The following is a 14347-nucleotide window of genomic DNA, read 5'->3' as shown; positions in this document are numbered from 1 at the left end:
GGGACAGCTAACCCTGGCTCTTCTTTTTTTTTTTTTTTTTTTTGGTGGTACGCGGGCCTCTCCCTGTTGTGGCCTCTCCCGTTGGCAGAGCACAGGCTCCGGAGGCGCCGGCTCAGCGGCCATGGCTCACAGGCCCAGCTGATCCGCAGCATGTGGGATCTTCCTGGACTGGGGCACGAACCCGTGTCCCCTGCGTCGGCAGGCGGACTCTCAACCGCTGTGCCACCAGGGAAGCCCCACCCTGGCTCTTCTTGACTATTCTGGGGGCCTTGGAAAGGAGATGATCTTAGCCAGGCTCAGAGCCTGCCCTCCCCGTGACAGTGCCCCCCTTTTGGAATTGTGGGCATCCTGCAAAATGAGTTGGCTCTGCCTCATTCCTAGATGCTAATCAGCTACAGCCCCTGGCACACCTGCACACCAACAGTCCCCTAAGTCACTGGTTCACAGGTACGCTCTGGGTTGGGTCCCCCACCCGGCTTCAGCCAGGGCAGCCCCACTGTCATCCATTTTATGAGGTGTGGCTTTAGGTGAGGTTTCTTTGGACAGAATTTCTTCCACTAAACCAAGGTTGGGGGAACACAGTCTTAGATTATCAGGGTGTGACCAGTGGAAATTGTCATTAGCCTAGAAAAGGGATGGTCACTTTCCCTTCAGCCTCTCAGTGACCTGGCATTTTCTAAACCTAGACTTTCAAGCTGGGACTTTCTAAATCTAGACTTTTAAGCATCTGGGAAAGAACTTCTTTTTCTAGTAAACCGAGATCTTCAGAACAGGCAAGACAGCCTAAATGCCCTTCACTCCTCTCCAGCCAAATCCAGCTTAAGACTCACGCAGAGCCGAATTCTGAGTCCTCAGTTTCACTCCAAGGATAGAGAACAGAACCCAGCAATTGCCACTTTCATCTGCTCCCCATCTGCCATGTTTCTCCCAAATGAATCAAAACCTTGGTCTGAGAATGGGGCTCCCACGGACCAAAACGGGCAGTGACCATGAATTAACTCTGAAGCTGCCTTCCGGTTGGATGTGAGGGGTGAGGTGGGAAGGGGGGAGGAAGGAGCAGAAAGGAGGAGTGAGGAGGGCTCCCACCTAAGAAGGGCTGAGCAGCCTGTCTCCCCTGCAGCTGTTTGAAGGGAACATGCACTACGACACCCCTGACATCCGGAGGTTTGACCCTGTCCTGGTGCAGTACGTGCGGGTGTACCCTGAGAGGTGGTCCCCGGCGGGCATTGGGATGCGACTGGAGGTGCTGGGCTGTGACTGGACAGGTAAGGCCCTCTTTCCACTGTGGGTCTCACTCACATGGTCTCATGACCCCGGCTTCCTGGGATGGCCTGGGAGGAGGTCAGACCACGACGGGGACGGGGCAGAGGGGCAGCCATCCCTGGGGTGAAGCCCCATTAGTTCAAAACGCTGCTGCCTCCTGCCTGCCCTGGGCTGCACTTTGTTCTGCCTCAAACCACCGGCACTGCGGCCTCTGGACTCAGGACAGCTCCTCGAGGGATGTGCTTTGTCATTTTTAAAGGATCATTTCAGTCCTCCAACCCCAGTCTCTCAAAAACAAATCATAACCACACACTGCCCACCCAAATTCAATTAGACCCTGACTCTTCAGGCCAGAGGGCTGTGGCTGTTGATTTAGGGAAGAAAAAAAAATGCTCATGATAATAAAGTAATCGGTTTATGTCTGAATCTGGCCTCCAGATGTCTGTGGCTAAGAGACTTCATTTTCATTTCGAAGCCACATCTGTAAAAGGCATTTATTTGCTCAGGAGGGACCCTGTTGCAGGGGAGCTGCCGAGAGCCCGACTTCTTCCCCGTGTGCCGCAGGAGGCTCGCTGGGCTCCACCCTGCGTCGCAGGCCCTGGGAGCACCTCCGAGTCTCCGGAACGAAGATGAGGCCCGCTGATCATGGCCACCCTCCAGGTTTCCCGGGAAGCACCCCATCCACCCTTCCGAGTCGGGTCCGCCTCCCCTCCAGGCCCCGCCCTCCTCCCCGGGGCAGGGCTGGGACAGATCCCAGCTCAAGCCGGAGCCGGAGCCGGAGCCGGAGCTCGCTCGCTGCCTGCCAAACGGAGCTGGGGGTGGGGTGGGGTGAGGCAGCAGGCAGGACCCCGGCCCCAGGTATCTCCATTTTCCTGTCTGTGCCGTACCTGTCAGCAGCTCACCCAGCAGGGGATCGTGGAGGATTAGTAAGAGCATGTCGGAGAAGTGCTTTCGGCTCCCGGGGAGAAAAGTGCTGCCTGTGTGCCGTTATGATGGCGCCGAGGAAGTGTCCCGTTGAGGCACGGAGGCTGGGAATCGGGCCCAAATTAGCCTTTCTCACCTTTCAATGGAAGGCAGCTCCAGTGAACATATTTTAGTGGGAAGACACTTTACTCCCCATCACGGAGTGAGGCAAGGTTCCCTGCAGCCCGCTGAGTGTTCCTCACCTGTCCTCCCGCAGGCGCTGAAAACTGCCCTCCAACAGTGACACAAGCTGGCTTCTTCTGGCCAGAATCAGAGGCTTAGAGATGCAGGGGACCCGAGGGCTTCTAGGCCAGTGGCTTTCAAACGTTTCTGACCACCGTCCACAATTTAAAATAAATTTATATCACGAGCCACTCGACTTACAAGCATGCGTGCACACAAGCGCACATACACGTGTGTGCTTGTGGGATATAGTGTATCATTAAGCACCTGGACTCTGGGGACAGGTCGCCAAGTTCAAGTCCTGCCTCTGCCGATCTCGGTTATCCTAGCTGAAGAAGGGGGGGTGGCCATAGTATATCTACACCCCCCAGGGTTATCATGAGGATTCAATCAAATAATGGATATAAAATACTTAGCCTGCTGCTTGGCACCTAATAAACTTGTTACAGTAAGTAAGCGTGACTGAAACAGAAGGTTCCCAGAGCGGAGCTCATCCTTGCCACGTGAGTATACTCTGAAATATTATAGCCCCTATTTTAAAACGCTAGTCCTGACTCATGAAATTGATCTACAACCTGTTGACAAGGGTGACATACAGTTTGAAAAAAAAGTCACCGATCTAGGCCAATGCCTCCTTCACAGAGAGGGAAACTGAGTCCCAGAGAGAGCAGCCACTTGCCAGAGGCCGATAGCTACTGACTCATACTTCCCCCCTGTCCATGGTCCTCTGTGCCACGCCTCTTCCCAGGCTGGCCCTGCTTTATGACCGGCTGGACAATTGCTATTGGCCTTTTCCTCCTATTGCCCCCTGCCAAGCTGGCCCAAATTACACCGGTGATGGTCAGCAACAGGTTTCTCATTTCAAAGTCCTCCTGGCTGTTCCTTGGAAGATCAGAGTAGGGGCTCCATACCCTCCGCCCAGCCTCCTTCCCTTTGAAGTCTCTGACATCTGTTTTCAATTGCCGGGGAGCGTAGTTTGATGGGCAGTTAGCTCTAAGTGTCCAGTACAAACACAGTGGACACAGAGGCCGGCTACCATTTCCTCACTTTCATTCACACGGCCTGCCCTCTCATTGCCTCACCCGCCCCCTGTGCCCCTGGATTGAACGTTATCTCTCTGCCACCCAGCTCACCCACTCTGCTACCTAACGTTTCCAGGAACCTCTCTCCCAGGCCACGTGGCTTTCTGCTTGTCAAATTTCCATTCATTTCTGTGACTTCTCCTTGTTCCCTTCATTCCTACCCCAAAAGGATAACAGGGAAGATAATGGGCTGGGTTGAGTTACTGCAGCTAAATAATTTGACAGGGCTGCTTCACCTGTTCATCTGTTTGAATTTCAAATGATGACTTCTTGCCTTGCTGACCACGGTTTGCTTTACAACGGAGTTTGCGATTCTGTGGCACAGTAACAAATATGAACTTACAAGTTAGGACGCTTTGAGGTTATTTGCCCAGCCACGTTTGGTCACCTGCTACTTGTATTTTGAATAAGTTGCCAACATTGACAGGGCTGGAGATTTTCCCTGGAGATTTTGTTTGTTTGTTTGTTTCATGCGAGGGGAAAAAAAAGATCTTTTTGCGAGATCTGGCCACACTGGGCCACCTCGCCTCGGTTCCTCAACCTGCTGGAACCAGTCACGTGGTGGCCTCCTTTAAACCAGGTGTGCAGGACCCCTTCTGCCATCTCCTGTCCCAGCCTTTACTCTCCCAGCCCCCAGCAGGCCATCCTCCCTTACAGTAGCAGTTAGCCTCCTAGAAGCATTTGAATTTGCCACACCCTGATCTAAAGGCACAGCCCCAAATTATTTCCACTGAATGGAGTCTGAGTCACTTTGAGCCCATATTCTTTTCCATCCGGTTTTGTGCAAACGCGAACAACGATGTCTGGGGTCGCACCTCCCAGGCTGTCTGGCTTGGCCGTGACTTCAGCCGTTGTGCTTCTGGTTATCTTGTAATAGGTGGGCCCCCAGGTCGGGTTAGCTTTGGTTCCGTCTGACTCAGAGAAGGCAGAGAAGAGAAGGCCCGTTCCACGCACAAACAGGGCCCGTTCCACACGCAAACAGGGCTGAGCCCGAGACGCGACAGCAGTCACCCATGGGGCTGTGCTCAGACAGGTGTTTTCCACAGGACGGAAGCTCACTGCATTAACCCCGATTGTTTTCAGACCATTTTTGATGGGTGTCCTTCATTGCTTATGTGTGTGTGTCACCCACATCTGTGTCTGAAACAGAACACCCAGAGCACGTTGAGCCCTGCCTGTGGTCAGTGTCGCCCACATTCATTACTGCCTGGTGCGCATGGCCTTTTGAGCCGGCCTCAGGGCCTCTGCTGTGGAGTAGAGTGTGGGTTTGTGTTCTTGCCTCCATTACGGCTATTTCTACAGCTTGGGACCGTTCTCCTTAACACAGGCCATGGTCCTGACGTCATCACAGCACACAGAAGTGACGTCATGGGTGTGTGTGTGTCCATCTTGGATTTCCTTTTTTCTTTCTTCTTGAAAGGCCCACCCTTGGAGAGGAGACTTAGTATTTGGCATCCTCCTGCTGGGTTTTGACACAGGCTGCTGCATGTGGTCTTCACTCCCCTTCCTTTGCCTTTCTGCAGACTCAAAGCCAACGGTTGAGACACTGGGACCCACCGTGAAGGGCGAAGAGACCACCACCCCGTACCCCATTGACGAGGAGGCCACGGAGTGTGGGGAGAACTGCAGCTTTGAGGATGGTGAGGATGGGGCCAGAGCCGTATTTCGTCCAGGATGGTATGGGTGCCGACCAGTCGCAGTGGAGGCTGGCCCATGGCTGGGTCCGGGACCTGGGGGTCCCCTAGGTCAGAGGTCAGGGAAGTGTGGTACTTAGGGGCTTGGGGCAGTGGCTATTTCCAACCAATCTAGAAGCATTCAGATATTGGCACAACCAGTACAGCCCTACATCAGCTGAGGTAAGGGGCCATCCAAAGAGGATGGCTCCCTTGAGTAGTCTCCTTTCCTAGCCCTCACTTCGTATCTTTAGAATGCACAACTGTGATCGCCCCTCCTGCTAAGCTTGTCTCCGGGGCACAGTCAAGGGAAGATCCGGCCGTCATCTGGGTGACTTGGTCAGTGGAGCGCGATAGGTTAACTCAGCAGTTAACCATGATTTAATTGCGTTGCCCTGTGTCTTTTACCACCACCGGTTGAGAAAGCCTGACAATTAGGATTATAAAATAGGGCACCGCCTCCTCCACGAGGCGAGCGCAGGTCAGTGACATAGACAGAAGTATGAAAAGGCACCTCACCCCTTCCTCAAAACTCAGGGCCACCTATTTGCGATTAGTCTCTTCACATGGGAAATCGACTGCATTTTCATTTTATCTTCTAAGCATATCCAAGTTAGAGAAAAATAATAATTGGAAGAGCCCAAAAGGACATCACATTTTCAATCTTCCTGCTAAGGTCGCAGAATATGAGGACATTCCTTAACAAACTACAAAGTTTGGAACACCTGGCATTTGGGGCTAGAATTTAATGCTTGACAGCCTCAATTTACAGTAAATTACCGATCGTTATTAAACGTTCATTAAACCAAATGAGGGAAGATTGGTGAAGAGGCTTGGGAAGTGATGGAGACATAAAGACGTAGCGCCGAGTCGGTAGGTAGATGGTGAAATCTGTGGATCCGCACCCTTAGCCACTTGACAGTATGAGAAACTGCAAGGATGCAGTGGACGTCTCCCCAACATGGCTACAAAGAAGAATGGGAGGGGAGCCAAAAGTAAATGCTGAAGTTGTGTGACTGCAAAATGGTAATTTAATGCATATGCTCTCAGGAATGTGCTTTTGTACATTGCGTGGGCCGGGGGACACTCTTGGTCAGGGATAGTTGAATACAGAATTCTGACATTTTAATGAACTTGTTTTTGTTTTATGAAGAGGAGAAAGAGACTTGGAGAATCTTCCAAGACATGTTGGAAAGAGTTGGAGAGCCAAAAGTGGGGCGCTCTCATTTACTGTGTGCTGTTGGATCAGCAGGGTTTGCTCGGTGCAGGGCAAAAGGAGGGGGTTTTGTCTAAATGGCAATCCAAAGGAAAATGTAAGGACTTTCAGAAGTTTAATATAATTTTCCCTTCTATAGTGGTTTGTTTCATTTGGGGTTTCTTTGGTGGTTCCTCCCCTCTCGCTTTTTTTTTTTTTTTTTTGCCAAAGATCTCTTTGTGGAATTGGGTTCCTGAGATACAGTATGCATATAAACATTAGAGAGGAATTATGGTATATTGAATTACTCCATATTTTTGAACGGAAAAATAGAAACTTAGAAGTTGTCGGGAAAAGGGGATGGGGAGGGCTAAGGGCTGACTTTTCCAAGCCACAGGTTGATGCTTCTGTAATAGATTCCATGTGTTTCTTCTCAGTTCAAGCTGACTTTGGCCAAGGGTGGGCAAGTATTAAATATTCTTTCTTGGGAAGGGGAGACACGAGCAGGACCCGGTGGCAACCTGCTGCCAAGGCCAGCAGTGCCCTTCCCCTCAGAGGTGATCCGTCCTCGCCCCCCGGGGCGGGAGCAATGTGTTTCCACCAGTCGACTGTTCCCTTTAGACTTCCTAACCTGCCTTCCCCACGGAAATTCCTCTCTGGGAACCCTGAGAAGGGAAGTGAAAAGGCCAAAGACCCCACTTCCTCCCTCCTACCAGCGTTAGCCAACACTTTTCCGCTGTCTCCGCAGCTACTGAGGACAAGAGTCCAAATCTGGGTTCCCGTTTCCTCTCTTTCCCCACCTCCACCCCACCCCCGACTCAATCATGTGTTCGGCACCAGCTCAGACTGGATTTGTAGAGCTGAGTGGAACCTCCAAAGAAACCCTTTGGGTTCGGTCTGTTCGCTTAGAGGTGAACAGCCGAGCAGACGGGGGCGAGCCATCGTGTGGTCTCTTAGATTTCCATTCTCTGCCGTCCCTGGAATCCTGGCGTTCAGGCACTCGGAGCCATGTAAAATTATTTTTCCTCCTGGTCAGCGCTGAGCTGGGCGGCAGGCTGGTCTGGTGCCCTCAATTTGCCCTAACATGCCAAATCGCCCACCTGGCAGTGCCTCCCCCGGCGATGCTGAACTGACCCGGTCTTCTGAAACAAGAGGCCTGGCACAGGGAGGTGAAGGGCAAACAAGCCTCCCTTGTTTCCAAGATCACTTTCTCCTCCCTGGCCAGCACCTCCTGCATTTTGAATTTCAGCCTCTCCGGATGCCAACGGGCTGTCCATCACTGCTGACAGCCAGGTTGGCAGGATCCTGCCTTCCACTGAGGCAATGGGGAGACATTCTTCTCTGGCATTTTAGGGAACAGCAGTTTCCACATTTGTCTGCTCTCCAGAGTGGACAGAAGAGGCCGATTAGAGCCTGAAGCCGTTTGGTGGCCTCATTTATAATCGCTTACTATGGGAACCGCTGGCAGCCTTGGCTTTCATGCCTGGGAAGGATGAGACCAAAGGCTGACCCTAAAGCCAGCCATCGCCAAGATGAGTTAAATGAATAAGCAAAGGGAGCCTCTTCTTTCTCTGCCCTCCCCTTAGGCCCTGCCAGCCGTTTAAATAGCACCACGGTGGCTGTTCTCCAAACCCATTTCATTTGCCTTGTTTCGGGGTTCTTGTTTTCCCTTTTAGACAAAGATTTGCAGCTCCCTTCAGGATTCAACTGCAACTTTGATTTCCCCGAGGAGCCCTGTGGTTGGATGTACGACCGTGCCAAGTGGCTCCAAAGCACCTGGACCGGCAGCTCCGGCCCCAGCGACCGGACGTTTCCAGGTAAGCCAGCCTCGAGTTAAGCGATGAGAGAGTTAAGGCCAGCCTGCGCCATGTTTTTCAGCTCCACATTCCCTGACAGGCTTCATAACTTCACAGAACAATCCTCTGCTCTTTGCCTGCAAACCACCGGCCTTTACTGACAGTGTCACCCGACAGAATAGCTGGCTGGCGGTTCCTGGCCCTCTCTTGTGATCACAGAGCAGCCTGGAAGCTGGGAGGGAGCGAGAGAGGCCAAGATCAAAGACGAGGAAAGAAAGAGCAATTAGGAGGTCCTAGGAGAGGGGATGAGTCAATGTCCCTTTGTTGCCGTAGCCAGCTCTCGATGCCACCATCACAGAGCCCCTTGTGACTCCAAGCTGGACATTGTTCCTAAAATGGCTCATTGGGAAACTCCTGGCCCCAAGTCTGACTGATTACTTTCTGGAGGGTATCATCACTTCTGTTGAAAACCAAGTCGAGGGCCTGAAATGCTGCCACACCCATGGGTGTCTAGCAGAGCTGCCTGGCACTTGGCCTCCTGAAGAGTGTTGCTGCCAGTCGTTGGAATATTGTGAAGCCGCCCTCTTGGTGTCAGAGAGCCCGATTTCAGAGGCTCTCCTGGCACTGTTGGTAGAGAGGGGCTGCCTTTAGCCCTTCTAAGCAGGAGTTGTCCACTCTTTCCATTGTGGCATGCTTTTACAGTGATGTTCTGGTAAATGTTTCACGACCGGCTCTCCAGGTTTAAAAAAAAAAATCTGCTTTGTAATTAATGTTCGCCACTGTCCGTGGTGTAAATCCTCCCACTGTGGTTGAATGCAAGCTACCAACATGACATCATCGGAGGTGGAGTTGAGAAGTACAGCAGCACAGCCTTAGATAGTTTTTTTCCCTCACACAGATAACAGAGATATAAATAACTTCTGAATCATGCATACCAGTAAAATGTATTAAAATAATTAGGAAGTATTGCATTTTGAGAATTTATTTCCTTTCTTTTTTAATATACTTTATTTCATTGCAACTTTATAGAATTCAATTGTTAACAATGCTTGAATTTCACAGTAGGCTTGCAAACTTCCAGAAAACTCCACAATCGGCTCTCACAAGCCAGTACGTAGCATACGTTGCTCTAGCATGTCACGTGTTAGCTTTCAGTGTTCCTGGATCTTGGGCCCCCTGTAAGCGTTTGAGAGGGAAGGGCTTAATTCTGGAAATTAGTAGATCATATGTTGCCTGCCTAGAGAATGAAAGGGGGGAGGGACCTCCCCTTCTTCAGAGTCCCCCAGAGCCGCTCTGCTGCCCCTCACCCCAAGGACTGGCCGTGTCCCCTGTCTCCAGGGACGGCAGTGGGATGGACGCTCTCCGCGGGCTGCCTCCTGCGCTTGCTTTCCCGGAGGGTCACAGCATCTGCTCCGGAGAAAAACATTTTCATATTTCAAGTGTTTATCTCTTCAGGATTTGAGTGCTCAGAGAGATTAATATCTGAAGATCACCACGGCCTCAGGCAACAGGAGAGAACACTTACCCTCATCCCAGCGTTAATCACCCTCCCCCCCTCGCTCACTGCAATAATGTTTAATTAATATAATGAGCCTCCTGCACGTTGGAAAAAAAATACTTATTTTTATAACCCAGCCTGGATTTTTCATTTCATTTCCTCTCCTTTGAGACTTGGCCCAATTAATTGGTTGTTTTCCCAACCTCCACTTTTTATCCAAACGTAAAGAAAATTTGCCGTGGGGGTGGGGTGGTGTACGTGTGATGTTTATGTGTGTGCATTTGTGTGCTGTGTGTGTGCGTGTGATGTTTATACGTGTGCATTTGTGCGCTGTGTGTGTACGTGTGATGTTTATGCGTGTGCATTTGTGCGCTGTGTGTGTACGTGTGATGTTTATGCGTGTGCATTTGTGCGCTGTGTGTGTACGTGTGATGTTTATGCGTGTGCATTTGTGCTCTGTGTGTGTACGTGTGATGTTTATGCGTGTGCATTTGTGCACTGTGTGTGTACGTGTGATGTTTATGTGTGTGCATGTGTGATGTTTATGTGTGTGCATTTATGCACTGTGTTACATGTGATGTTTATACGTGTGCATTTGTGCGCTGTGTGTATATGTGTGATGTTTATACGTGTGCATTTGTGCGCTGTATGTATGTCTTTCTTTCTCAAGGTATTTGTGGGTTTTGTGTGTATGTGCATATGTTGTTTTTATGTGTAGATCTTGTGTGTTTGTAAATATGTATATGCATGCGTTTAGTTTGTGTGCATGTATGAATCTGTGTGTGTGTCTGTATGTTTATGTTTGAGTGTGTCTGTGGTTTATATGCATGTGTATGTGTGTGTCTGTACATTTATGTTTGAGTGTGTTTGTGGTTTATATGCGTGTGTGTGTGTGTGAGGTGTTTGTATAAGGGGGCAGCTTGGCAAAGGCACGTTGAATAAAGGGATGCAGGTGATACAGCAAGGGGAGATTTACTGGCTCTTATTCAGCATCCATCCTCAGGTTCTTTCTAATTATTCCACTTCCTCCCTTGCACTCTTCTGAGCAGATTTTCTCTAAGAATGCCTGAGGTCAGCCCTGTCCAGACTCCAAGGCCACCAGTTAGCAAGTGACACTTCGGGGAGAGATTAAGCTACTCTCCATTTGACGCGGTTCCCCTCTGCCCCCTCTTCGCCCAGCCCTCACCCTCACCTGATGCCCCGTGGGTTGACCCCGGCTACTGGCTGGGAATCCTCGTCCTGCCCGCGTTCCACTTGATTCATTACACCCTGCGGTTTGGGAAGGCTCTTCAGAGCAATCTTGTAGAGCGGGCAGAAGTCCAACCTTTAGCTGGCTGGCTGGGGACAGAAAGAAAATTAGGGCCATAAGGAACTGCTAGATCTAATGTTGTTTCTCCCTTAAGAAATCGAAAAAGAAAATAATTACTTTCCTGTTCCAAAGGAATCCCTGAAGTTAGGAAAAGTGGCCCTTGGATGTTGCCTCCAGAAAACAGAATCATAATGTTGTCTTCAGAGTCCTTCTGTCCATCCTCTGATGATTTAAAAATCATTTGCTGTATTTCCCATTATCCTTCCCCTTACAAAACATGATACTGGACTCTAAGCAGGAGAAGATAGAGAGCCCTTTCTGTTCAGGGTGGTCCTTTCTTCTTCAAAAAAAAATTGGAGCCCCGAGGAGAGCAGTTGGGAGAAAGGAAACAGCTGTGCTTGGTTAGGGGCAGGGCAAATGCTAACGGGTTCAGAGTCCCGAGACCTTCCAAGTCAAGCCTGAAAGTGCTGTGTCACCCGCACTTCGCCCCTCCACAAAGAGGAGACCACTCCACTCTTTAAGAAAAGTGTGCCATGTGTTTTATCTCCTTGTTAGATAGGTAAACAAAAGTAATTACATAAGAAGGGAGGTGTCCTCATCCAGTGCAGAGGGAGAAGGGAGGAAAACAGGCAACAGCCATGTTGAAATATCATACACAGACTACGTGATTAGAAGTGTCTGTGGAAACTACTTACATTCCTTAGATGTTTTCTGATTTAGTTCTTTTCTCATGTTTTGTTTTGTTTTGTTTCTTTTCCTTTTAAGTAAGCAATTAGTTCTGTTCTTTTGGCTAGTGGTAATAGTTGCTTAAGGCTGACAAGACACCCACTGGTTTTATTCCACTGTTTTTGTTTTTCAAGATAGTCTTTCAAGACATTCAGAATTTCTTTTTTTAGCTCTTTGCTTGTGGCTTAGAAGCCTGGAGTGTGTTCATACCAGCCCCTGGGGACCCTGTTCCGAATTCAGTGACCCCTGGTGGTTGCAGAGGAGCTAGTACCTTGTTCTCTGAGAAAGCACTTTGCCTTTGCACTGTAACTACAATGACACAGAAAATGTCTCCCCTAGTGGAAGCAGCTGTATCTCCCACAGATATTCGTAAGTGCATTGATCAGAAACAGAATTTTGAGGAAGATCAGATTCAGCTCTTTAAGGAACAAGGCAAAAATGCCTTGAGATGCTATGGTGAGCCCGTGTGTCTAGACCTGCCCTGTGTAATACGGTAGCTGCTAGCCACACGTGACTACTTTAATTTTAATTAAAATTAAATACAGATAAAACTTCAGTTCCTCCATCACATCAGGCACATTTCGAGAGCTCAGTACCCACTCTGTTTGGGACGGTGCAGATAGAGAACACGTCCATCATCACAGGATGCTGTCTTGGTCAGCACAGCTGGAGGACCTTTTGGCGTGAAGAGTAACTTCCAGGGTGCTTGCTGACTCTGTTGCTCCTTGGTTTGGTGTAAACCAAGAGAAAATAATTAGGGAGATGTGCCTTCTCCATGATCCCTTGGTGGGAGTGTTCAGTGCCTGGCATTTTTTGTCACTGTCATTGTACGTCAGTGAGTAACATCATAAAGTAACATCCTATTAGACAGTATAGGAACTATTTCATTCAATCAAAAAGAGTAAATACGGGGCTTCCCTGGTGGCGCAGTGGTTGAGAGTCCACCTGCCGATGCAGGGGACATGGGTTCGTGCCCCGGTCCGGGAAGATCCCACATGCCGGAGCGGCTGGGCCTGTGAGCCATGGCCGCTGAGCCTGCGCGTCCAGAGCCTGTACTCCGCAACGGGAGAGGCCACAACAGTGAGAGACCTGCATACCTCAAAAAAAAAAAAAGAGTAAATACTAAGTAATAGCAATAATAGTAATAATTGTTTTATTTTTATTGTTGTTCTTTTTGTTGTTCTTGTTGTTGTTGTTATCTTCAGGAAAGAGACAAGACTAGGGATAAAGGGTACTGTTCCAGGTCAGCTTCAGAATCCTCAAGTGTGTGGTTACCCTAAATGTGTGTTCTTTTATATATTTGTTGACCTAACGAAGTATGACTACAATATTACTTCATTTCAGTAACTTCAAATCATGGAAGTGACATAAAGAAAACAGACAAAGGCTATTTGGAATAGTGTGCCTTTATAAAAGGACAGAGCTTTGGCTACCTAGCATTTATATGCTTATTGGATTGAGAGACCAGAACCTTTACTCTGGGTTCAAAAACAAGTGAGAGTAAGTCAAGAATACAAGGTTCTGGAATATTCAAATTTTACAAATGGCGGCTCTTCCATCAGATGTAAGTGGTAGTCCTGTTGACTTTTCGTAGGGCAGTTTTGATGCAGATTGGGTCACTGAATAAACCCCATGAGAGTGGAGGACCAGAACTGTGGTTCACTATGGGACATACACACAGAAGGATTAAGTGTGAGTGGGTATGGTCAGTAGACAGTCACAAAGAAATCAGTGAAAGTGACTCATGAGTCAACTTGCTTACAATGGGCTTGATTTTGGGCGGTGAGTTAGCAGGGACTCTGTGAATTAAAAAGCAACTCTCTTAACTCAAAAGACCTTCCTCATAGGTGGGACCGATGGCAGCAAACAATCCAGACACGGGATTGGCATCAGCTTGAACTGCCTTCAGAAAGAGGGTGCTGTGGCGTGTCTGGGGCACAGCCACTACAGATAGGGAGACGGGAACTTCTCGGGCTTAGAGCAGGCTAGATAATTAAAGACCAGGAACAGCTGGGCTAAAAGAAAGCCATATTTAAGGAGTAACTTCAACTGGAAAAGGAAAGCATAGAGGCCCTTCTTTAAGGAGCGTAGGAAGGAAGACATCTCTGACTTTGTAGAAAAGACAGCAGTAGAGAGGAGAAGCTCTTCCTTTTATTCTGAACGTCATGATTGGTTGAGTGTGTAAGATTGATAATGAAGGGGCAGAGTGATAAGAAGACTGAGTCGATTGCAAACCTTCATGAAAGCCGACATACCAAAAAAGCAGCTCAAGATAGACTCCTGCAAAGCCCAGGCCTGAAACCTCAAATGTCCACAAGATGGTCAATCGCAAACCTTGAGAACATCCCGCCGAGTTCATCCAAAGCCCGTGTTTCCCTTAGCCGGTTGTTAATTTGAGGACCTTAGCAGAGATGGTCTGACCTTGGGAGGCCAGCTGAGGGGCTGACTCATGTCTTAAGCATGACCTATACAAAGAGACTCCATCTCCTGCAGCACTAAATATTCTTTCAGATGGTTGTTCTAGTAGGAGGGCAAGATGCTAGCCAGGAGATGCGTGTGTTGGACAGATGGTGTGTTTGGCTTTGCGATAGCCTGGAGGATCAGACTGGTGATTTATCTCAGGCTTTGGTAAGGTGTCGGCACCACTGATTCCATGGCT

At 49.2% G+C, this 14347-nt stretch overlaps 1 protein-coding gene across 6 annotated transcripts in view; it reads left to right on the top strand.

Moving 5' to 3' along the window:
• Positions 1–14347, top strand: part of NRP2 (neuropilin 2) — a 115532-nt gene that overhangs the window by 62203 nt on the left and 38982 nt on the right. For all 6 annotated transcript variants that reach the window (XM_060152236.1, XM_060152232.1, XM_060152233.1 and 3 more), the window contains exons 10-12: positions 1121–1265; positions 5015–5131; positions 8036–8176. In XM_060152236.1, coding sequence (XP_060008219.1) covers positions 1121–1265; positions 5015–5131; positions 8036–8176 — 403 coding nt within the window. The remainder of the gene's footprint in view (positions 1–1120; positions 1266–5014; positions 5132–8035; positions 8177–14347) is intronic.

Source organism: Lagenorhynchus albirostris, chromosome 6 (assembly GCF_949774975.1).
Source record: "Lagenorhynchus albirostris chromosome 6, mLagAlb1.1, whole genome shotgun sequence".
NCBI lineage: Eukaryota > Metazoa > Chordata > Mammalia > Artiodactyla > Delphinidae > Lagenorhynchus > Lagenorhynchus albirostris.
This window is presented reverse-complemented; position numbering and strand designations above follow the sequence as displayed.